This window comes from Cyprinodon variegatus, unplaced genomic scaffold (genome assembly GCF_000732505.1).
Source record: "Cyprinodon variegatus isolate N-32 unplaced genomic scaffold, C_variegatus-1.0 Scaffold1343, whole genome shotgun sequence".
In the NCBI taxonomy this organism is placed as follows: Eukaryota; Metazoa; Chordata; class Actinopteri; order Cyprinodontiformes; family Cyprinodontidae; genus Cyprinodon; species Cyprinodon variegatus.
The window spans coordinates 109,732-134,977 of NW_015151796.1; the positions used below are offsets into that span (position 1 = coordinate 109,732).

Consider the following 25,246-nt stretch of genomic DNA (forward strand, 5'->3'; position numbering starts at 1 on the left):
AAAAAAAAAAAAAAAAAAAAAAAAGAATTAAAGCAGTTCTGAGGGCAAAAAGGTACTCACTCATTGCTATCTAGATCTAGCTATAAAGTGGACAGACATTGCATTTCCAATAGGCTATAAATAATTTTTGAAAAAAAAAAAAAAAAAAAAGTTTACATGAACTTAATGCTCTAGTAATTTTTTTTGTCATTTATAGTCTTCCCTATGGAATGTTAAAAGTGTGCAGCCCATGTACAGAGGCCTTAGTCGTCACTGCGGCTCTTCTCTATGGAATATAGTTTCTTATATACTGTTATAAGCTTATATGGTGGTCTTAGTCTATGGAGTCAGAAAGGGGTCAAAATGTTTGTAATCTTATAAATCCTAGTTGAACTGAAAGAATAAACAGAAAAAATATAAGCTGACATTGAATTTCCTATTTTTACCTTATAATCTGAGAAACTAAAAAAAGCAAACATAAAATAATAAGAACTGAATCAAAATTCTTACCCTCAGCTTGAAAAAAACAACAACTCATATTTCAGTTTAGCATTTTAATTACACTTTAATTTTTTTGTACTCTTCTTTTCAATTGCAGTTTTATATTTTCAGATTCAAATCCCTTTCTTTCAATTTATATTTCTTTTTTTAGCTTCAAATTCCTTTTTCAGTTTCAGGATTTTTTTTTTTTTTTACACTTTCGAATCAGTTTTTTTCATGTTCAGATTGTGAAAATATTTCAGATTGGGGTCTAAAAAACTGCTTTGAAAGAGTAAAACAAAAATCCTGATGAATTTGAAACTAAATACAGAAACTAACTGTCAGAGAGTGATTTGAATCTGAATATATATTTATTGCAGTTTTATATATCTAAAACTGCAATAAAAAACAAACATTGTAATTAGAATACTAAACTGAATCTAGATTCAATTCTTATTAACTTATGTTTGCTTTTTTAGTTTCTCACATTATATGGTTCAAATTTGACATTAAATATCAACTTTTATTTTTTCTTTACAAACATTTTGACCCCTTTCTGACTCCATATTAGACTATTCAAATTCTGAAATTTGCAGGTGACAACAAACAAACCAAAACCCAAGCACTGAACTGATGAAGCTTGACATAAACAGTCATTAGTTTTGTATTTCTATCATTATAAGAGTGATCCTTTGGTTCTTTCAAAATGAATCAAAAAGGGGGAATAGCCTCTGGGGGTCTGCATCAAATTTTACTGAGGACTTCTTGAAACCTGTTGGCCTGATGGAACTTGTTCCAAGAGTTTTGATGCTGCGGAATGTTGGCAGAGCGCAACTCCGAAGTTCTTCATTTTCACAGTTTGTACCTGGGAGGCAAGGAGCCAAACGGAGGGTAAAAGCAAGGGGATAAAGGAGAGTAAAAAAATCCATTGAAAAAGGAAGAGGAGCAGATTTATAGATGCTGTTGTGTCATCCGAAGACGGGGTCTTTGTGGAGGATTCTGGCTGGTTGAGTCTGATGCAGGCTTTAAAGAAAAGAATAATGAAAATCTCTGTATTATTAAAATAAATCTCATTTAATTATGAAAACAGATATAACAACAGGGTTACAGGTCATGTAGGACACTGGCATACATTTATTTTTAACCAGAGACCTTAAAGCAGCTATCATTCCGCTGTTTAGGTCACACACTCCAAAGCAAAGATAAAAGGGCTGGTTCCGTTTACCAAACAGCAACAAAGACTGGCTTTTCTTTTTTTTTTTTTTTTTAATATAGTTGTTTAAAGTCAGTGCCAAGAGTTTAAATTTACTGTGGATTCAGGCCAACAATATGTTTAGGATAAGAAACCAAAAGCCCAATTACAGTAATGCTTTATCCTGGAAAAAATATCAGTGTTATTAAAAGCATACCTAAGATACTTATTGAACAGTAATCTAAGGCTCGGGGTTCTTATATTGTCATATAGCTAGAGCTGAAATGAAATATGACAAAGATAGTTCAGGAGTATGAAATATGTTTTCATCATTGACTAATGTTAAAAGGAAGTTTCAAAAATATATCATGTTACATAGGCAATTTTTAATTTATTTATTTATTTATTTTTTTTACGTATAAAAGACTGCTTAGTGTAATTAGGTCATGAATGAATTTAGTCAGATTTAAGGTTTTTTTTTTTTTTCCATTATAAGTTTAGGATAATGATGGACATCTGGTGTAAACACCATCATTTACTCCTATTTCATATTACATAGATCCATGTCAGTCGATTTAGTGTTTTACCATTTGAAAACATGCTTACCTTGAGTGGCAAAAGTTTCTGCACCCAGGGTCTGCATCAGTCACAGCACATATGCAGCGTCGCATCTGAGGCTGATCACCTTTAGCCACTATTGCAGTAGCATCACGTCTCCTTCTCTTTGGCCCTCTGTAGTTAGACATACCATAAGGCACAGTGCGCCTAAGATAAAGTGCAAACAGAAATCTGGATTTAGTGGCACTGAAGGAGCAATGTTCTAATGATATAAGTTTTTAAATAGAGATCAAAATTTTGCAGTATGTGTTCTAAACAAAATCATGATTAACTCTGTGATACAATGAGGTTTTCCCTATAAAATAACTGATGATCAATGTATTGTCTTTGATCATTTTAAGCACCTTTTATAACACCTTTGGTCAACTACCACAAATAACATGTCAAGTAAAAACTTGCAGCCATACCAGAGAAACGGGTGAAAAACAAACTGGCATATAATGTGTATCCATCAATTTTAAAACAGTAATTCAGAAAGTCCTTGACTATATCATCTGTTCACGCCAATCCCCCCATCTGGATTGCAATGCTGATGCTGTCAGCCGCTCATTTTTCTGTCTTTTGTCTCATCTGTTTTCAACCATCTGTGAATTATATTTTTTTTTCAAAGAAAAGTAAAATTGTCCAAGTGTTTTGACGTGTGAGATCTTTAAGGTCAAAGAAGGAAATACAATGTGCTCTGAGTATCGCAGCAGGGGCTTTACAGGGAGACTTGTGAGGAAGGAGGCTACATTTGTCATTTGAAATAAAATATTAATTGACAGATGAATAGCTTTCCCTCCTTGACTTGTCAGAATATGTCAGACTGCCTGGGTCTTACTGAATACCTGCAGTGTAAAATACATGCTGCCTGTGGCTTCCACTTCACATTGCTTGCCATTTCAGTCTGCCTGTTTGCAACTGTGTATCTGATTGTCCTCAGGGTAAAATACTCTTTAACCCTCTATCTAATTGGTTTAGATTGGCAGCTGTGCACCAGAGATTCAGTATAGGAACAAATTAAATTGAAGATGCTACTGTAAGAGAGAAGGAAAAGGTAAGGGGTGCTACACTTCTACAACACTATAGTTAAAATAATTTCCAAGTACTAAAGTTCTGTACAGTAAGTATGACAAAAAAGTAACTACACTGTGTTTTCTACTGTCATCCAAATGTTATCACACCCTTTCAACTTTATATACAATGTTGGATTTTGCATTTTATTAGGATTCATCAATAATAAGCGCATCCTTATTAGACATTAAGTGATGCATGTTTTTTTAAGTTGTTGGACAAATCAAAACCTGGAAATAGTGGTGCAGATTTGTATTTAGTACCCATAAACTCCAAAAGTCCTAAAAAAACAAACACTAAAACTATTTGATTTCAAGAGATTACATATTATTAATGAATTATGTCCTATTGTGCGTGATTTGATTTCATTTGTCAAAAAGCTGAGTTAGGAGGAGCTGCAGAGATCAATACTTTATGTAGGAGAATCTTTAAACCAGGCAGTTGCTGTCACGGTTTGGTGTTGGATTGAGGACCCAAATGCAGAGGCAAGTAGGCAGAGATGAATTTAGGTGGGTTTAATGAGGTCCACAGGTACAGAGGCAGGAATCAAAAAATCCAACAAAAATGACAAACCAGAACCAAGGAGACATCAAGGGAAACCAAACTCTAGGAGCCAGGGAGAGACGAGGTAAGCAGACAGACGTTAGACAAGGATCCAGCAAACAGGAACTGAAGAGGGAGGGCTTTTAAAGGGGACAGAGACAAAGAGAGGGCTAACGAGAGGATTGGAAACAGGTGAGGACAGAGCAGAAAACAGAGCAAGGGAAAGAGGACACAAGAGGGCAGCAGAGGACAACAAATGGAAAACCTGGAAGACAGGAACTAACAAGAAAAACAAAATAATAATTAAACACTAAAACAAGGAGCAAAGTAAAACTGAATACTCTAAATAAACATAACAAAACCAAGACTGTGACAGTTGCTGAGTAAATGTTAATAAAAGTACTAAAACAAGAGTAAATTTAGAAAGGAAGCCATGAAAACATGGCATTTTGCTACAGATCATGCAGTGGGCACAGCAAACATGTGGAGGAAGTTCCTGACTTTTTTGTAAAGCCCCTGTCACACCTTGACATTTAGACCAGCGTATGCCTGATATACCAAAAAATCTGGCAAATGTATCCCAGCGTATGCTCATACCTGGGCCATAAGTTACTGGTAAGTTATCTGATCGTTGGCATAAGCTGGGAGGGGGGGGGGAGTATCATCGCCTGAGGCGGAGCAGCTTTTTCATGGGCATTACGCTGCTGTGCGTAAGCATAAGTTGTTGTTGGACATAAGTTCTGTATACTCCCAACATTGAATAAAATACATAGAAGGTTCAGCGTATGCAAGCATTTTAGGAGATTCTGAGATGGCAGGCATACACTAGCTAAATCTTCAAGGTGTGACAGGGCCCTAAAATACTGTGTAGTCGAAAACAAACACCATACTGTATATTCGTAAATCTTCCTGTATATTAGGATACCATCACCATATTTTGCTGAGGATATTTTTCTTGAAAATGAACAACAGAAATAACAGAACAATGTTTAATTCTGTACACTGCCCTACAAAGGCCAGGTGGTGTCTTGCTTCCATCAGTGCTGCCCTAAGGCAGCTGTGACTACACTGTAGCTTACCACCATCAGTGTGTGAATATGTGAGTAAATGACTGATTTTAATGTAAAGTGTACTCAAGTACTCTACCCCGAAAAGATGCTTTATGAAAAGGCATTTAACAATTAACTACAGGGGGGGGGGGGAAGGTTTGGAGGCTGCAAAAGATTGAGACAAAGTTCAACTAAAACTGCTCAACTCCAGACAAATTGGGTAATACCAAGGGACACTGAGGGGCAGGACAAACTGTGGGAATGAGTGGAGGGGTAAAGCTGAAATGTGGGCAGAACAAGGAAGAGTAACTATGAATTTGATATGACAAAATAATCTAAGTACCTAAAATTATGCTGATTACAGGTATGTGATAACACCCCCCCCAGAAAAATAATAATCAATTCATGTGTGCCCAACACCACACAGAGCATTGTTCAGGTTACAACAGTTGCCATATTTGAACAACAGAGATATGACCTCCGACATGAGGTAAACAGGAATACTATCGCCTCAGATATTGCTGCACTGCCACTCTCCAGTTCGGAGTTCCTAAGATGAACAAACCATTACATCTGAGCACAGGGTTGTGGTGTACACATGTACCAAGCCAATAGTTTTAACCTACAGAAAAATTTAAATGCAGTTGCCATGTTTTAACCCACAGGAGTCAGCACTCAGTTGTTTTTAGGCCATATATTAATAAACGTTAGCCGGAAAATGTCAAGATTAGCATTGCAACATTGAGATACAGTAGCTCCATTAGGGCCCAATGTATATAGTTGATCTAGAAAAGCAAAATATTATTTTGTATTAAATTATTTACCTTTCAGCAAGGCAGCAATGCTTACCATACAGAGCTAAAACAATACAAACTATACAAACGTGTTAAAATGGTGCAGCCAAAGATTATTATTTTGATCTTTTTTGCAAAAAAAATATGCACTTCTGTGGGTTCAAAGTTGGATAAAGTAAGTAAAAGACTGGCAGATGAACAGTGTTTGGGTACAAAGGAGCTAAACACAACGGTCCACTACACTTTCCAGGTTTTTATTTAGAAAATAATCTAAAAAATGTTTTACGCTTTGCTTTCTACACAATTATGCACAATTCTGATAGTCATGGTCACATTCCCATCATAATCCAAAGGAAAGAAACCTATGTTTTTGGTTGTTACAGGACCAAATTTTATTGAACCCATTGAAACTTTACAAGACAGTGGAAGGGAGGTAACATACTGGGTTCTTCCTTTTCCTGGAGTACAAAGGTTTTATTACTTATCTGCATGGAGCCAAAAATATGTTATCTATTGACTACAACAACAAAAAAAAATACTTATTGATTCTTGTTATAGGTTTTAAAGGTCTACTATATTGTGTCCCACAATATATAAAATGTTTTTTTTCTCCTCTTCTGTTGAATTTGTTTTGTTCCATTTCATTACTTCATTTGGTATTTAAAATATGTCAGTTTGTCCTGACATGCTTTGAAGTAATAAATTGAGTTGTTTATCTGAGATAGCCTGCAGCAATCTTGGCACTACAAGACAGGAAGGAAAAAAAAAATTATGCTTTCATGACTTTTCGCTTGGAATGTGGTACTAAGGTGTCAAAACTGACAAAAGGGTGTTTTAGAGTTTAAATTGTAATGTATTGCTTCTAATCTGTGATATGCATGCCTTTAAGTTGAAAACACTTAATCCTCGTTTCGACATATGTCATCTTTCTGTTTAAGTCCATTTTAAATACATCTGTTACTTTAAGGGATTCAAATGCATGTTTTAACAGAGCAAAAATCACACCCCAAAAAACTATGATATGACATAAATAACTGCAGTTAAATTTGAATATAAAAAATCAAGTATAAAACATGAGTTGTTTGTCCGCCGACTGACAACCCCCATGTCTTTGAGAGTGAAGCCTGGGTCAGATTTACAACAGACCATGCTCTAAACAGCCACATTTACCTACACCCTCGACTTTAAATTGTGGCTTGCCCCAATAATTGCAAAAGAAATTAAGCCCATACTAATTTAATTAAACATAATCGTGCATTGCACACAACCCGTCAATGAATATAGGAGACAAAAAGTCCCTCTTGCCACCAATAAACGAGAGCTCACAAAGCAAGATAATCAGGTCTGTTAAACAGAGATAATCCCACTTTGTGTGGTGTCAAGAGTGATCGGGTAAGGCATTCACCGACAAATTAAATTGAGTCTCCTCACACCTGGACAACTCAAAAATCCCCCCCCCCTGTCAGGAATGTGCGTGCCTGCATGGCGGTGTGTGTGTGTTGCATGCAAAAGTGGACTCATCGGCCGACACATGAACTCAACTTCGGCTTTTACTGTCAAATAAACAACCTGGAAAAATTAAAACCCACTCATGGCCTATGATCCGGGCTACTTGATAAAACGTTGCAACCCCTCCAAACCTAAATCTGGAAAATTTCACATTCTGCATCGTCTTATCCCAATATTCTCCTGTATGTAGTGTCCCTGAAATCAAGCAATTGCAAATCACATGCTAGAGTTACAAAATCTGACTTTTTGCATCTTAACAAAATGAACTGATCTGGGAACTGGCTAGGTGACAGTCGATGCATCCACCCAATTATCACTCCTACAGAATAATTGAAACCAACATAAAAGAGATATTATGTATGTTTTTACCCAAAAATATATTTAAATTAGCCTTTTTATTTGACCCTTTACGATTAAAATGATGAGCAGACTGACACCTCAGACGTTCAGCACTGATGCTTCTATAAGCCTGTAGCCTATTTTTCCGAATTTATATTGGGTCAGAAGGCCACAGGTGGCGGTACCATTGGAAAACTCCAACACCTCTTTAATTTCAAATATGAAAACATGCTGGAAAAATTGATTAGATTTAATTTTCTGCTGCTTGCAGGTTGTACCACCAAAAAATGCTTTAACCACTGTCTCCCTGTTTAAACTGCAGCAGACACAATGTATACAAGCCGTATTAGCCAAGTAAAGTGCTGATAGGGGTTGATTTCAAAGGCAGGACTAGCAGGGTTAGCCTCATCAGGTTAGAACTAATCACACAGATAGAGATATGACACAAAAACTCCAAGCGACAAGCTCTGTTTTTGTAATTTTTTTGTCTGTGAATATGTGTCAAGCCATCGAAAAAAACTCTCCAGTGAATGATCTGTCGGTTTCGCCTAAAACATCTGAGACTAGCTAAGCTTTGCTCTCTTATGTTCTTCATTTTCATTGCAAATGCTCCACGGCAGATGCCAGCTTATTGTTATGGAAGCAGAAAAGTGCTGATGTATTATGGGTAATTCTGGCGCCAAGATTGATGCATCGTAAAGTCCCACCTCCTGCACTATGATTGGTCAGCGGTCGTTTACCAGACTGAATTACACTGAATTAAACTGTCTGTAATTCAGTCTCACTGTCCAAGCTAAAGTAATCATGGAGTGATTGGCCAGTTTAAGAGAGATATGCTGGGGATTCCCAGTGAGACGTTCCCTGTTTACAGGGCTAAAGCTGCTGTTTAGAACAACTACAGCAGAATGTTTAACAGTAGGATCATATACCTGATTAACTGATTATAAGGAGGGCATTTTGAGGTGCACTTTCTCACTAAAAACATCTTAAAATATACATTTTTTCTCCCCAACTTATCAGGGCAAATAATGCAAAGGTACTCTGTGACTTTCATCTGCTATTGTACATAGAGACCAGCGATATGTTTTAGAAGTATCTGTACACTTTGCTTGATGTGATCGAAGATTGTAAAAACCGTCTTGTGGCTGCTGTGCTTGTAGTGCTTAAGTTTGCTTTATTTTAAGACATGCAAACCTTCTAAAGATAAGGGCCTAAGATTATATGTCATTTACATAGCAAGGCTTCTTCCAATACCTTAATAAACAGAGTAATATAATTTCCAAGTGCAAGCAAAATTATGGCAAGTAAAATTAGAAACTGATTTAAATTTTTGCGTTCAGTTACTTGACCTCTGGGCTTGCGTCAGCAGAGACAGGTGTTAACACATACTGTAAATATGCTTTGACTTAAAGCATTCTATTCTACCTCTTGCTGTGTTTTTAGAATATCTGTCCCTCTAGAAGGTGATTCTTCTTCTCATGCTAATGCCTCTCTTACCTTCTAACCATCTTCCGGGGTACATGGACCAACTTCCCTTCCTATGCTAAAGAAAATATCACAGCATTATACTGCTACCACCACAGACAGTGAGGAAAATGCTTTAATATCAATGTGTAGTAAGTTTCCCACCACACAATGTGTATAAACTAAGAGTGCATCTGACAATACATTCTTGTCCTTCTACTTTACTTCTATGTCAATCAAAAAACTGTTATCATAAAACTATCGTCTAAAGCTTTTAAACCAACCACACCCTTTTCAGCTACATATTTCTGTGCCTTTTGCCCTTGCTTACCCTTGTTTCACTCATTATATGTCAATTATATTTCCTTGAGGGATGCACCTCCATCCAATATTCATAAATCCATCCAATATTAGCAAAGAAAAGAATATTGGATTATCAGCATCTGAAATTTCTAATATACTGTATGCAAACTGATAGAAACACTCTGCTTCTGTTAAAAGTTTATGTAACCAACTGATTGGTATTAATATTAATACCAACTGATTAATTACTATTGTATTGTTGTTTCTCCATTTAAGCAATGTCACTTGATCAAGCCTTTTTCTAAATTCCACGGTGCAAATGGGTAATGCAAGCATGGATAATTTATGCTGATATCAGGTCAATTTATCAATGTATTTATCAATAATAATAGCTGCAATATTAGTATTGTATCAGAAATGAAAAAGTTGTATCAGCACACCCTCTAATTCAATCCTGTTCTTAATTTCTGAAAATCACTTTTAAAAAGAATTACTGACTGATAAATCCCACTGAAAAAGAAAAGGAATAAAAAAAAAAAACTTTAAGCAGCAACTTAAAACAGTGGAAAAGGTTACCAAAGTTAGTTTAGCTGAATTCATATTTTATAGCTTAGCTAATACATATTTTTTAGATAATTTATTTACGTAGTCACAATTCTGAGAGACATTTAGTTCCCTCAAACTGAACATTAGTCATATCTTCTTCATTTTGGCTCCTGCAAAGTGGAAATACAATAAAAAAGGCAAGGAGTATAATCAAACTATTGAATAAACCCTAACACATAATAATCAAGCAGAAATGTCTTTGTGGTGCAGGCTCCAACAAACAATACCAGAAAGACATAGCATCTGCATTTAAACTAGGAGGAGACGAGTAGTCTCTACTGGGCTTGTTATCACTTGAACCAAAACTGCGTAGCCTTGGGGAATATAGCAGGGCGTGACTCGACAACAGCGTGTTCCCTTAAAATAAATGACTCTCTGAGTTGCATAAACACAATACAAGCCAATCAGCAGATCAATTCCTTCCCTCCTTTTGTTGATGTGTAGCAGAATCTTGTCTAGAGATGCTTTTATAATCTATACTGCACATATCATGCTTTAACAGAATTTCTATTCCCTTCACAAAAGTATTCATACTGATGGATATTAATAATTTTTTTAATGATACAACAGGCTTCAATATATCTTATATGAAGTTATGTAACGACATATTCGTTTCCATTTTCATTTACCTTTCACATATATCAGACAATTAAGATGTATGTATGTCTTAAACTTGTTTTTTATCTTATACTCCCACATAAGATCTATGGCAAACAACTGGTTTCAAAAGTCACCTAATGGATAAATTCAGTCTGATCGCTTAACTTAAAAAAATTATAATAATAAAAAACAGCCTCATAAAGTCATCACATCGATTTTAGGGAGAAACATTTAGAGACATATAAAGGGTGAAAAAAACAACAAGCCAATCAGTTTTATCAGTGACATTAAATGGAGGACCTTTTATTGCATCATCTGGAAAAAAGCCATTTACCCTAATGAGCAAGCTGAGGGAATACTGAGACCATTACTACCAATTTGTAGAATCTGTTAACAGGACAAATTCTCAATCCTCACCTTTGAACTTTATGGAATAATGGCAGATGGAAAGCCATGTTAAAAGAACTGTGTAAAACTGTCTTATTGCAGTTTGGCATAAGCTCGGTGGGGTGTTGATTTTCAAAGTTGAGGTTGTGACCCCACCTGGTGTCCTTGATCAACCAGTATGGGGTCTTGAAATCCACTCCAGAGATTTAACAGTGGTTAAAAAGGTATAAAATTATCACTTAAAAACAGCTATAACTAACTGTTTTGGTTGTTGATGCCTTTAGTAATATCATTACACACATGGTTGATTTATACATATCTAATTTGGGTCCTACACATTTTGTGGGTCATTAGCTAAAAGATTTAGGAAACCTTTCAGGGGACACAGCAACCATTAAGAAGAATGTGGTCTGGTCCCATGAAACGAAACTTTTTTTATGTGTAACAGAAAACTAACACTGCACCCTGAAATAACTATCTAAATGTGAAAAATGGTGGTGGTGACATCATTTTGTGCAGATGTCTTTTCTTAACAGAAAAAGAAAAGGTGGTAAGAGTGTATAGGAAGACAAACAGAGCAAAACACAAGACAAAGAATAAAATAGGTCAGAGGCTGCAAAAGATATGAGACACTAGCAGAGGTGCTGAGCAGTAGTTTAGTTTAAGGCAAAGTTCTTTACATGCTAAAGAAAACGTGGGGGAAACATGTACGGCAGAAGCACAAATTGATTAAAGAAAGCACTTAAAAACAAGTTCCAAAGACTAAAAATAAATGTATGTGCCAAAAAACAAGGAATTAAAAGATGTTTTTAAAACAGCCTTATAAAATGAAGTGTCCCATCTGTTTAGGGGGAAATTAATGGGTTATTTACAAAGTATATTAAAGTCTATTCTCTGAGAAACAGCAAGTCAATGTAAGGAATTCAAAACTGGGGAAATGTGCTCTACTTTCTAGGTTTTGTTAAGAACATGGGCAGCAGTGCTCCAGATTAACTGCAGCTGTCTGGGCACATTATTTTGATAGAAGGGCCTAGTCAAAGTTCTGTCATTTATATCTTAGAAATATGTGTTAGGGCTTAAAAAAAAAAAATTATAGACACCATCATTCCAATTGGGAGTGGCGTTGGTAATTTTGCAAAGTAAAATGAAAAAAAAAAAAAATAAAAAAACCTTCAGTTTCTGAATATGCAAAGCAGAAAACCTTACAAACTTGTGGCATCATAAAAAGGGGCTTTTACACTCAAGCATTTGAACGCAAATGCATGCGTCGTGAACAGATGAAAAAGTTGCCTGTCTTACTCAGGAGTATTTATCCAGATGATATCCAGGTGGCAGTAATAGACGCACTCTTTGTCCGTGTAGGAATAACAGGTGCAGCGCTTTTGTCTGGACCTCGAGGTCTCAGATGGCTGGGAAGCTTCGGATGCTTTAATGGGAACAATCCTGGGGCTGCTCTCGGATTTAACAGAGGCCATCAAAGCGCCTTTAATAAGAAGATGTGGGGGAAAATAAGTCAACATCCAAAAGCAAGAACAGTCTACACAAACGCAAGTTTCAAAACTTACCTTGCAGAAGAATCAGAGTCAAAGTCAGTATTCTGAAAAGCATACTTGTGTGAAAACACAGAATTGTAGCAGCGTCAAACTCTCCAAAAAGGACTCATAGTAAGATCAACTTTGCATCCATTAACTTTGTAAATCCTTGAAGAGCTCACATGGTCCGAGCAAATCTCAGCTTGCTGTGTTTGCTTTCCCTTCTTAAAAAAATATAATTAATCCAAACCTAAAAAAAGGTAAGTATTCTCCCCCTTTTAATATTAGGTATAAACTTGCTTAAATCAGTAAAATTATACAGCAAAGAGTGGAGCAAAGATCCTCTGTGTCACTTCTAATAGGCAAAATCAAAGGTGTGGGGCTGTGAGGGAAAGGTACACGCCCACACCTCTCTGAACCCCACAACCCCCTCCACCACAGAGCACTGAGGAGCACATGTAACACACACATGTCTCAGAGGCTGCGTAACAGAGATGAAGCTTATTTCCTTTTTTTGTAATCCATTGGAATGTAGAATCCATCCAATCAAATAATTCACAGGATTAATCATATGTTAAATTATAACCTATAATTAGGCATGATTTGAGCTTCTGGGTGAGGGGGGAGTCAAAAGTAAAAACAAAATGTCAAACAAACTTCTGTCAATATGATTTAGGATATATTGTATAAGATCCTTTTTTCTACAGCAACAACAACAGAACATTACCAAGGTGCTTAAAAGCTTGCCAATTATACCATATAAAAATAATTAAAATAAATTAAAATGTCAGAAATAAGGACAATTTGAAGATAAAACTGCTAAGCCTGCAAAAATAACAAAAACTCTTTCGTTTACCAAAAAAAAAAAAAAAAAACTGATGGTAAAAAGGATTTTTGTCCAAATTCACACTAAATCTTATCTTATATTACTATCACAGTTTTAAGTTTGCTGAAATCTTTGAATAAGTTCTTCATAACAACAAACATTTGCAAATCAGATATGTTTTCTTGCACACCTGAAACAACCAGTCAAAGGATTTATAGTTTGCATTAGCTGTGTTTGACACACAACTCCTCAAACACCTGGATTGTTAGAACACCCTGCCAACAATGGAGCCTGTAAGTGGCTCAGTAACTCTCTCAGTTTGCTTACTTTCTCTGGCACTAAAAGCCTTAGGCATGTGGAGCAAAAGTTGGATTCAATTATCAGGAAAGCCAGAAGGATTGGCGTACCACATGTAAGGAGGCTGAAATACATTTGCCACACGGCATGACAGCAAGGGGCTCAACAAGTACAAGAAATTCAAATTGAAGTGGCTTTTTGTGTGGAATTGTGTGGAGAAAGCACTTGTATTATTGCTGTCCAGGATTGTTTAAGCCGTTCTTATGTGATTTTAATTTAAAAAGTTGCTAGTGGGCATATTTTAATAAACCTTATTTGGAATAGGGGTTTAATAAGTGTTAATAAGTGTATTTCAAAGTGTCAGAGATTTTTTGATAAACGGTAGATATAACTACGCTAGATGAAACCTTCTGAATAATTTTTTGAAATTACATTTTTGACAACAATAAACCTGCAGTATTGTGGAAAGATGGAGCACAACAACTTTACTGTATGTCTATTGCTACATCTCTCAGATAGTCCATTTAAGAAAGTTGTTTTTTTTAAGCAGTTTTAGAATGTGTCGTGATGCACATGGTTTACCATCAGGAATTGGTATTCAACCAACACCCAAGATCATTTCTTGTAGCCTTTCAAATACAAAAACTTTCTGAAGGAATTTCCCCTAAAATCTCAATTGATTTACATTTCCTTTGAAAACTTATGAAATGCAACATACTATATGCATTATATTACTAATAGAATGCTGTTATACCACCCAATGGTAAATATGTTTACCAATCTGGAAACTATAATTGCATATTTTACTCCCATTTTTAATATTCTTATATTATTGTTATTTAAGAATCTCTGTATTAAATGTTACAATAGAAAACTGATAATCATATCCAATGATAAATTTAAAAAAAGAACAAAACCAAAACAAATATAAAAAAGCATGAAAGCAGTACTTCATAAAGATAAATGACTGAGGAAAATAATCCACACCCTCCTGCCAATCAATTACGCCACCAGCCTATTTCACAGACGGCTCTGGCACAAGTTGCTCCTTATCTATAGAGTATGCAACATTTACTTTTAGATATTTTTTGCCAAAAATATTGTACATCTAATAATTGATCTACCAGTTTCTCTTTACTGTCAGGGTTTGATTGTGGTTTGAGGACCCAAATGCAGAGGCAGGTAGGCAGTGGTGAGTTTCTTGTTGATTTAGTGAAATGTTAACAGACAACTGAGGCAGGAATCCAAAAATCCCAAAATCAAGCATAAAAAAAGTCAAACAAACCAGAAACCATGGAGACATCAGGGGGGAAAACAATCACGACGAGGAAGACTCAGTGACACGGAGTAGAGACTGAACAAAGAGAGGACTAACGAGCAGATTGGGAGCAGGTGTGAACATAGCAGACTGGAAAGGAGCAAGGAAAAAAGGAGAGCACTAGAGGGCAACAGAGGGCAACTATGGAGGATAAAAAGTGCCGAAATGAAATAAATAAATACGGGGGGTTAACGACGAATCGAGTCTCTGTAATCGATTAGCTTCGCCTTAATGTGCAGGGTGACAAATCAGATGTTAGATAACTGCCCCCTAACTTTGATGGGTGAGTTTGACAGATTCTTTTAATGGTTTCGATGCACTGCAACACAGGACCATGAAATAATTAAATGCACACTGAAATAATTATATATATTTTTTAAAGAAAATGAAGACGTATTTTATTAAATTAATGACACATTTATATATTAAATTCCTTATTTATTTAATGAATTACACATTTAATTAATTGTTTATCGCTGTATTTATTTATTTAATTGTGGCACTTTATATTAGTGACGTGGTTTTAATTAATGAATGACACATTTATTTATTTAATTCCACATTTAATTAATTATTGACACATTTAATTATTTATTTAATGCTGTATTTATTTATTTAATTTTGGCACTTTTTATCCTCCAACAAGTAAAAACCTGAAAACCTAAAATATAACCAGAAAAACAGCAAAATGAGAATTAAACCAATAAAACTAGAAAACATTGAGCAAAGTAAAACTGAATACTCAAAAGAAAGCATAACAGAAACAAGACTGTGACATTTATGATATTTTTCCCCTTCTGATAGTGTATTTTTTTCATCGGTGTCCACTATATAATCTCTATATAATCTCATATCTTTCTGTGTTGTATGTGGCTATTCTGAGCTGGGTGTCTTATCAAAATGTTACTTAGTTACACAGTTTAAAAAAAAACTTTATTCACCTTTATGTGCACTGTCACATTAAAAAAAAAAACAGGGTGCATTTTTATTTACATTTAAAAATAAAGCATGTTTTAAATATCCCAATAACATTGTTAAGAAGGTCTTAATAAAGTAAAGTGGCGTGCACAAACAACACATACTAATTAAAACATTACCACTGTTTATCTTATGCTTTGACACTCTGATCAAGGGCTAATATTGCATGGGTGCTGATCCTGAAAACACATCCCAGGCAGCCAGAGTTATGTTGATTGAAAGAGGAATGCAAAGGGTGGATGAGGCCATACACACAACCCTAGATGGATTCAACCTTGCAGGGAAAAAGAACAACAACATTGTGAGCCAAATATGTTGTAACAATTAAACAGGAATATCTTTTTAACGAATGGCAGTGATGTAGGTGCTAGCAGTAGCAATGTGACTGACGTCTGGAGCACAGAACAAATTAGTTTTAGTTGCGGGTGGCATCTTATCACGATCAAACCGGTGTTATCGAAGCAAACTTCACTTGTTGAGCCTGCAACTCAAATTTCCCTTAAGTTGCATGGCCTCTTTTGGGTGTTTATTACTCTTAGATGTCAGGTTGCCAGATGGCCTAAAACAGAATAACAAGGAGGAAATCTACTGAGCTATTTGGATTTGCTAAAATAACAATGTCTGAAGGCACTGTCTAACTTGTGGAAATAATTACGTAAAGATGAAAGAAGTAGACCAAAAGCTATGAGCAAGCATAGAAATGCATATGCAGAACATTGACATGAAGCAAACACATTACCTCCTGAAAAGAATTATGACTTCATTTTTTTTAGTTTATTTTAGATAATGTACATCTCAAGCAATTCACATCCTTACTCTCTGGATTGGATAAATTAACTGTCCTACTAAAGTATCCACTAAAGCCAAATTTTTTTTGACTCATGACTGCCCTCTGCTCCCCTCCCAAATTTCCTAAGGCTAGGGTTTTGTGCCATACCCAAGTCCTCTGGCACAATCCCCAAGCTGGGAAACAGAAGGAATTCCAGATAAATTAAGACCATATTCTGTTTTCTTTCTCCTCACCAGAGTTGTGGAGACAGAGCGCTATCAGAAAAGTTGGCTGTGTGTGGTTTAGCGGTTTCAGGATGTGTGCATGCTGTGAAAGACCTTGTGCATTCTGATCTATTAAATCTGCTTGTGCAATTTGAGTTTATTGTTAGTTATTTACTATAAGTGGGCAGTCACAACTAAGTAAAAAGGTAATAAAATATCCTTGGTAAACTGGTTTTGGCATCGCTAATTGTAGGCAATAAAATGAAACTGAAAGTAGTAAACATAATAGTATCTCTAACAAATCTCTCCCTTATCCTTGAGTTGTGCAACACATTTACGGTTTTAAAGTGTTTGTCTTTTGTAATTGAACTCATAATTAGCTTAAATATTTGATCTTACATGTTAGATACTGAGGTAAGCTTGACACAATCCTTTACTCTTGCCTTTTTTCACAGCATTTGTTCACAGGTCAGATACATTTATACTTTATAAAACAGTACATTAGGTTCAATTAAACACCAGCTGCCCCCTCGAATTATGCCGTTTACGTATGGCCTTGTAGCAAAATAAAATCATCATAACAAACTTCAACAAGAACAAGGAAACATTAAGGAATACATCACATTCCAGAGGAATTTCAGATCCCACTTTGACCTGTTATTGTGCTGTGCTTTCTTATGTTTTATTAGAAAACATATTTGTTTGAAGTGCCAAGAGATTTTAACGCTCATTATAGTGTGGTATTTTTACTAAGTTAGGGAGCAGAGAAGCAATAAACAGGTGGTACTCATGTATTTTATTCCAAAGTCATGTAAACCCTCTTGGTCTGATTATGATGAAACTATGTCCCCTTCAGGGATAAAGGGATCAACAGAGAATTTTCCCTTGTAAGGCTTACATGGTTCTGCCCAGATCCTTTGTCTGTAGCTTATTTTAGAAGAAATATTCAAGTTGTTTGGTTATGGAAAGCTAAACAGAATTCTAAAATGATGTCCCATATGTGCCAGTCTATTAAATGACAGTTGTAGGTTTATTAAATCAGGATTTTAGGTGATAGTTCTACACAAGGAGTCATATAATTTGGAAAATGAAAAGGCAGATGGTTTGTCAAATGCTAATAATTTGTTCATTGCTCATTTTTTAGAAAATCGCCCAAGATAAACATATTGGATGGTATATTTGAATAGAGATTTTAAGGTTTTTCCCGGAATTCTCAGGTGGATCTATGTCTAGACTTTGAGCCATCCTATACGACAGTGCTTTCCCAGCAGACCTTTTGAATCCTTTTATACCAGACTCAGATTTCTACTGCAGGTTACAACAATGGAAACCTATCAGCAAACCCTGAAACACACAGGAGAGCCATACCTTACACACTTTGCTGGTCCCAGCATACTGAAAGCAGAGAGAGATGGTTTGATATAAGAATAACACATTTAAGCAGCAGCAGAAGAAGAAAATAAATAACAGCGCAAAACTAATAAAATTGTTTGAAAATACTATGTGGGGCTCCATGTATCCAGCTAGTGGCTGGTTAGCTCAAGTGGTAAGTCAACTGTCCTGCAAACAGGAAGCCTGGGTTCCTCTCCAGCTGGGAGGAATGAGCTGCCAATGTGGGTCCTTAGGCAACACCCTTCACACTAATGCCTGCTTTCGTGAGTGGCGGCCTAGTAGTTAGGGCATAGAGCTTGGAATCCTTAGGTTCTGAGTTTGAGCCCCATTCCCACGGACTACCACTATGGCTCCCTGAACAAAGACCCTTAACCCCACACTGCTCCCTGGGTGCCCCACAATGGCAGCCCACTACTCCTCAAGGAGATGGGTTAAATGCAGAGAGTTTATTTCGTTGCTCTTTACTTGTGACAGTGTAATGACAATAAAAAAAAGCTGGGGGGGGGAGAAAAAAAGGATGTACAGGTGCACAAAATTTTGAACATTTGACACCAAAGTTACAAAAGAAACCTCATGAGACTGACTTTTCTTTTTCCTTCTTCTTCATTCAAAATCTGGTTGAAAACTTATTGAGCAGTTATAGCAACTATCTTGTATGAAAGCAAAATGTGATGAAATACACTTTCCCACTTCCATGTATCAATTCCTGGACTGGACTAACACTGTGAATGTGCTCTTAACATCCCTTGATCTAAACCACTCTCTGAATCGCTGGCTGTTGTTGCCCTAACTGAGGGTGATCTTCTGTCCCATTGTGACGCCTTCTACCCCACTGAGCAAAAATTAGCTGAGAAGACATTGAAAAGACAACATGATTTACTTCCAAATGACGCCAAATGGCTTCCAAAATCAGACTGACCAAACACAGCCCAATTTTCAACAACGATTTCTGGGCTAAATCAAGACTATAATGGACTGACCAGATTTAGCCTAAAAGCCAACATCTAAATTACATCTGTTGTTTGAGGGGCAGCTCTTGTCTTGTATTCATGTCTACTGTCTTCTCTCTCTTAATAGCTTTTCTTTTCCTGCAAAAGAAAATAGTGGAAAGTAACAAAGTAACAATACTTAATTACTGTACTTAAGTATTTTTTTTTAGTATCTTTACTTGAGTCATTTTTGGGGGCTCACGGATATCTTTCACTGCACTACATCTCAAAGTAAAATATTGTACTTTCTACTCCAGTACATTTAGGGGAAACTGCTAGTTATTTGTTTCTTTTGGCTCAGCTTAGCTTTATAATCTGCTGTTGCTGTTTTTTTCTTTATTGAAAAGCTTTTTGAACAGATACTGCAGCAGACCTTAGGACTGAATGTGGACACCACTGTTTTAGAGATTTGCATGACGTCCCACAAATGTGAGAAACTCAGGGCACATATTGTTTGTAGTTTGTACATCTTATTAAGGCGTTAGTTGTTGTTGTGTCGAATTGTTCTGGAGGATGAGTTCTAAAATCAGAGTTGTGGTTTCTTTGCGGTAATATAGTCAACTCTAAACCTCTATTCCATAATTAAAGTGTGAAGAGAATCAAGAGGCTCTTTTTTTTCTTTCGGTTTGTTTTTAAATAAAACAATCAACTTAGCTGTCCTTATTTTTTGCGGCCTTTTTATGCTGAAGTTCTTTTCAGGCGGTGTAGAATCAGTTGCAGATGGCTCTATGCAGGAAAACATCAGGTGGTTTCTGAAAGTTACGAGGTTCTGTTATATTAGAAAATAATTAGCCTTTTTTGAATATTTACATACTTTTAATTGCATGTACTCCTGAAAACGTAAGTATTTTCAAATGCTAGAACTTCAGTACTTTAACTTCAGTAGATGTTTGACTGAGTAACTTGTATTTGAGTAAGATTTGACATTAAGTGTAAATACTTTTACTCAAGCAATACTGTTGAGTACTTTGTCCACCACTGGTCAGAGGCATGTTCAGTGTCAGCATTCCTGCATAAATCCAGTTTTGTATATTGCCGTAACTATTTAGTTCTGGTCTTATTTCACCAGCGCACCTTCTTCCTCTTCGACCACATGGCCGATGCCAAACTGCAAATTAGCATTTCTTAAAGTCTCTGATCATTCTGCTTTATTCCTTGTTTTCATGATGCAGCATGTTTATTTTTCTCTAGAAAATCTTGCAAGATGTTTACAGACATCTAGCATTTATGACTAAAATTATCCAATTAGATTACCTCTGAAAGCAGTTGGCTACAATTACTTCTGTTTAGAGCTATTAGAATAAAGAAAGGCAGAACATACATTTGTCAGATTCTATGGGCAAAAACATGTTTAATTTTGCTTCAACTATACAGTCCTGTACTTCTTTTCTTTTATTATGGTCAGTTTCATAAAACATATTTAAAATATGCTTTCAAGGGGATTAAGGTGATCAGAAATTCTCAAAATGGGCACTGAATATTCTCTGTTCTCTAACCTTAAACAAATTCCTGCATAGTGTGAAGTTCTCCTTTTTACATTTCTAAGACTAACCTTAAGGATTTAAACCTTTTTGTTATGCAAAAACTGTGCGATGCTTACAGTATAAAGCCTACCAAATGGAACATCTTTTCAAGGAGAAGCACTATGCATCGTAGATTATAAAGTCAGCAACATAACTCTGAGATGGATTGCAGCTTAGGCTCTAAATCCCACAAGTTCCTTGCTTGTGGTTTAGCTGCTGAGGACCATACAGTTCATCACGAAAGATGATTTTCACCTTCTGGAAAATATATGACCTGAGAAATACCGCACAGTAATTGGTAAAGATTTGTGCCAAACTCCTGCAGTGATAAAGACAGCATTTTCAGACTGAGACCAACAGGGAAGTCACATAAAATGAAATTTCATATTGGATATGACAATTTAAATTGGACAATAAAGCTGGAATTTAATTTGATTTCCTTAGAGAAAACAGGCTGCATGCTTAAAAGAGACAAACCCATTGCGGGTTTGTCCTCAAAAACAATATTCAGTCCAAGATACCGGTAAAGATAAAGTGAAAAAATTTTTAATGCTGCATAAGAACAAGTGGTCAGCCGCAATTATACGTTTACCATGTACAGCTGCTAGAAGAGACAGACAGTGGTTTCTAGGAGGAAGGGATGCCAAACCTAATGAAAAAATCTTTCACAGAAGCAAGTAAAGATAAGCTGTCTCCGAAAAGGAAAAAAAAAAAAAAACATTGTGATATCTCGCTTAAAAAAGCACCTACGGTTCAACTGACTGTTGTCAAAGTTTCCTACTGGCAAGTCAAGAATAAAATTGTGTAACAAAGAGCTAAGCATGAAGCTGGGAAATGCTGTGTTGCTGTGGTATTTAAACGGAAACTTGTGGTTCAGGTTTAACTTTGATCTGTGATGGCACTGAAATATGGGATGAAGTAAAAAGATCCACAAACTGTAATGCATTTGTTGTGATTTAATGTAAAATGCTAATTTAAGTTGTGCGTAACTTTAACAAAAAAGAATACATCAGAAAAATTTGGTATATGTTATCAGTGCCCCAGAAAACCATGGAAGACAGCATGCATGCATTAAGAGGAGAAGCTCGACTTAGGCTTATTCCGAAGTTAACTTGGCTCGTACTTATCTCCCACTTTATCCAGGAATGCAGCAGTCCTGGATAAAGTGGGAGACTACCTGACTTCCATCATTGCAGACACCTCCAGCTCTGCTGAGGTAAGCCTGAATGCTGGGATAAGACTGGATAGTCTCTCAGCTGGCCTGGGTTCTCCCCTGGACCTCCTCCCGTTGTGACGTGCCTGTAACGCCTGCCAAGGAAGGCATCCAGGGGGCATCGGGAAAGAATTCCGAGCCCCCTCAGCTGACTCCTTTCAATGTGGAGGAGAAGCAGCTCTACTCTGAGTCTCCCCTGAAAAACTGAGGTCCTTACCCTATCTCTAAGGGAGTGCCCAGCCACCTTGCAGAGAAAGTTAATTTGAGCTGCTTGTATCTGGCAACTCGTTCTTTTGGTCATGATCCAGGTTTCATGACCACAGGTGAGGGAAGGAATGTAGAGCGATTGCTACATCAAGAGGTTTGCCCTTTTTACTAAGCACTCTCTTCACTATGACAGACTGGTGCAGAGTCTGCATGATAACAGCAGTCGCACCGTTCAGTCTATCTATCTCCCGCTCTATTCTGCCGTCACTTGTGAACAGGACCCAAGATGCTTTAACTCCTCTACTTTAGGCAGGGACTCTACTCCAACCTGAACAGGACAGGCCATCATTTTCTGGTCAAGAACCATGGCCGTGGACTTGGAGGAGCTGATTCTCATTTCGGCTGCTTCACACTTGGTAGGAGGGAGCCATCAGAACCACATCATGCGCAGAAAACAGGGACGAGATTCTCTGGTTCCCAAACCAGACCCCCTCCGGTGTTTGGCTACATCTAGAACTTCTGTGCACAAAGGTTATGAACAGCGGTGGTGGAGTCCAACAAACACCTGGAACACATCCGAACCTAATGCTGGCAATGCGTACCAGCCTCCTGCTCCACTTGCACAGACACTATAAAGCCCCTGACTCCATACACCTGAAGCCAAGATTGAGGAGATCCGGAAAGTATTCCTTCCACCGTCTAATGATGTCCTCTTTCAGGGTCAGCAACTGCCCCCTCCCACTGAAAACAGGGTAGGAAAGCACTGCTTTCCCCTCCGGAGGCAGTGGACATTTTTTTTGAATGGCTTTGATGACAACCAATAGATGGGTATCCTTATTTTAACATGGTATTCATTAAGGGACAATCTGTGACTTGCTCAGAAGTTTATTAATAAAACACCTCTTGGGTTCAGAACTGGGGTCTGTTCTTCTCGATCACTCCCCTCCAGGTGTCAGTTTCATTGCCTACATGGGTGTTGAAGTCCTCCAGCAGAATGATGGAATCATGGGGAGGGGCTCAGCTGAACCAGGTGATGTAATGTGTCTCAATTTTTTTGTTCATCATGGGGGGCTTTGTCAACTGCTCTTTGTCTGACATGTCACCCAGAGCCTGTAAACCTTGGGAGAACCTACTCGGAACATTTGAGCCCACACCAATATAGCCTTTGGGATCATCCAGACACTAAAACCCCTCCACCACATTAAGCTGGCTGCTCGAGGAGGGGAAGTTGTTTAAATAGAGAAAAACAAGAGAGAAGGTTGGATTGTTTTCTGCTCAAGCACCTATCATTTACATGTCCTTAAAATTTGAAATTGTAATTAGCATGAGATAGTGTTTGGTTATAAAAAGAAATACACAAAATTTGAATGGTTTGGATGTACAAAAGCAATCTAAAAATGTAAAAATAAGATTAAAAACAACAAATTTACCAAGACATGGTGTTGAAAAACTGAAAAGTTGGGGAAAATAGCATTAGTCAGGCCAGGTGGAGAATCTTTTGACAATTAACAGTTGGATATAGAGACATACATGCAGCATCGTGCTGCATGTATGTTTTTAATTTTATGCAGTGACAAAAACTCTTGGGAGTTGGCAAAGTACTTGAGACAAGGGTGGAGATTCACCTTCATTAAGAACAATCCTTATCATCCATCCAGGCCTACAATTAAATGGTTTAGACTCAATTATATTATATATATTATATATAATTATATATAATATATATAATAGATATAATGACCTAGTGAAAGTTCTGGCTTTACACCAGATAAGATCTGCGAGATTACTTGAAAAAGAATGCAAATTTTTCTATTTTCTGTAAAAATCAGCATGAGTATTAATCATGATTTAATTCTCTAGAGGTACTGTACAAAGTTTATATGGATATACCGTACCCCATGCCACCCCCCCCCCCCCAAAAAAAAAAAAAAAAAAAGCTGCATATGCAATTCAACAAAAAGTAGTTTTATAAATTATAGAATCAATATTGCATAGAAACGCACAAACCACTTTACAGATCCTTCTTTTGTAGAACAATGTGAACAATGTGTCTCTGGACAGAAAGAAGCCAGTTTGAAAAATAATTGGTTCTTTATTACAGGCTCTCCAGGGTGAGGTTTATTGAAGAAAAAAAAGAAACAAGGCTTTGTTCCCATCATCTGTTTGTGATTTAAGCTCTCCTACTTTACTCTAACAAATCTTATTTTGCTTAATCTGCCATGTGGTTACGAATAAAATTCATTTTGAATATAAAAGCAAAATATGTAATAATATACCGGAAAACACCTACAATATCTTGAGTGATCATTTATCTGATCAGTGAGAAAGTTGTGAAACAAAAATTTCGCACAAAAGTCTGAATGGATTTGTTTTCCAGTGTGGGATAGTGTGGTGGTTGACCACACACATTCAAAATGAGCTGCAAGTCGTTTTCATTATGGGCTATTCTGATGTTTTTATTAGTCTTTAATAAAGGAGATCAGTTATTATCTTACAAAAAAAAGTCTGAAACTGAAAAGTGCACAGAATTATTCAATCACACAGTGTTCTGAAAGTGCATTTTCCTCTAATCTGCACTTTAGATGAATGACTGCTTAGGTGCCACTGTATCGATACTTTTGAAAATGAGTATTGTATCCGGATACAACGTTTCAGTATCGATACTTTTTGAGTATCGATACTTTTGACAACCCTAAATTCTATCTTTGTCTTAACATACAAACAATAACAAAGTGATCAACATAACCAGAATGTGCTATATACAGTAGAAGCATGATTAACCACATTTAGTCATAAAATAAATACAGAATAATCAACATTGATGTCAATGTGTACTTAGAGGCAGCGTATGAAGAAGGAAGTGTTTTTTTGATCAAAGTGCAACCAGAATTTATTTACAGAATTTACATCAGCATCGACTTGGTTTGAAGTGGAGTGGTAAAGTTTAAAAATCTAAACGTAACTAAAGGCAGAATAACAATGGCTACCTTTTCATTACTTATTTGATATTGTGGCGCCCCCATGTGGTTGATATTGGAACTATCAAAGAAAGAGACTGAAAA

General features: G+C 36.5%; 2 protein-coding genes across 2 annotated transcripts in view; one reads left to right on the forward strand and one right to left on the reverse strand.

Annotated features, from left to right (window-relative positions):
- Positions 1–854: 854 nt before the first annotated feature.
- LOC107102930 (endothelin-3-like) lies at positions 855–12,811 on the reverse strand. Its single transcript, XM_015402393.1, has 4 exons — positions 12,482–12,811; positions 12,216–12,399; positions 2,258–2,416; positions 855–1,482 (listed from the first exon to the last, which is right to left on the reverse strand). The coding sequence occupies exons 1-4, from the start codon at positions 12,522–12,524 to the stop codon at positions 1,428–1,430; spliced, it is 441 nt and encodes a 146-aa protein (XP_015257879.1). The 5' UTR covers positions 12,525–12,811; the 3' UTR covers positions 855–1,427.
- A 9,738-nt stretch (positions 12,812–22,549) lies between these two features.
- Positions 22,550–25,246, forward strand: part of LOC107102926 (probable tubulin polyglutamylase TTLL9) — a 7,403-nt gene continuing 4,706 nt past the window's right edge. The window contains 2 exon segments of the mRNA XM_015402390.1: positions 22,550–22,715; positions 23,134–23,214. Of these exon segments, the coding sequence (XP_015257876.1) occupies positions 22,550–22,715; positions 23,134–23,214 (247 nt within the window).

Coding starts and splice junctions, on each gene's coding strand:
- LOC107102930 (XM_015402393.1), bottom strand. CDS start 12,524: ATGCTTTTCAGAATACTGACTTTGACTCTGATTCTTCTGCAAG. Junction 12,400..12,481: donor GACTCTGATTCTTCTGCAAG/GTAAGTTTTGAA, acceptor TTCTTATTAAAG/GCGCTTTGATGGCCTCTGTT. Junction 1,483..2,257: donor AGAAACTTTTGCCACTCAAG/GTAAGCATGTTT, acceptor TTTTCTTTAAAG/CCTGCATCAGACTCAACCAG.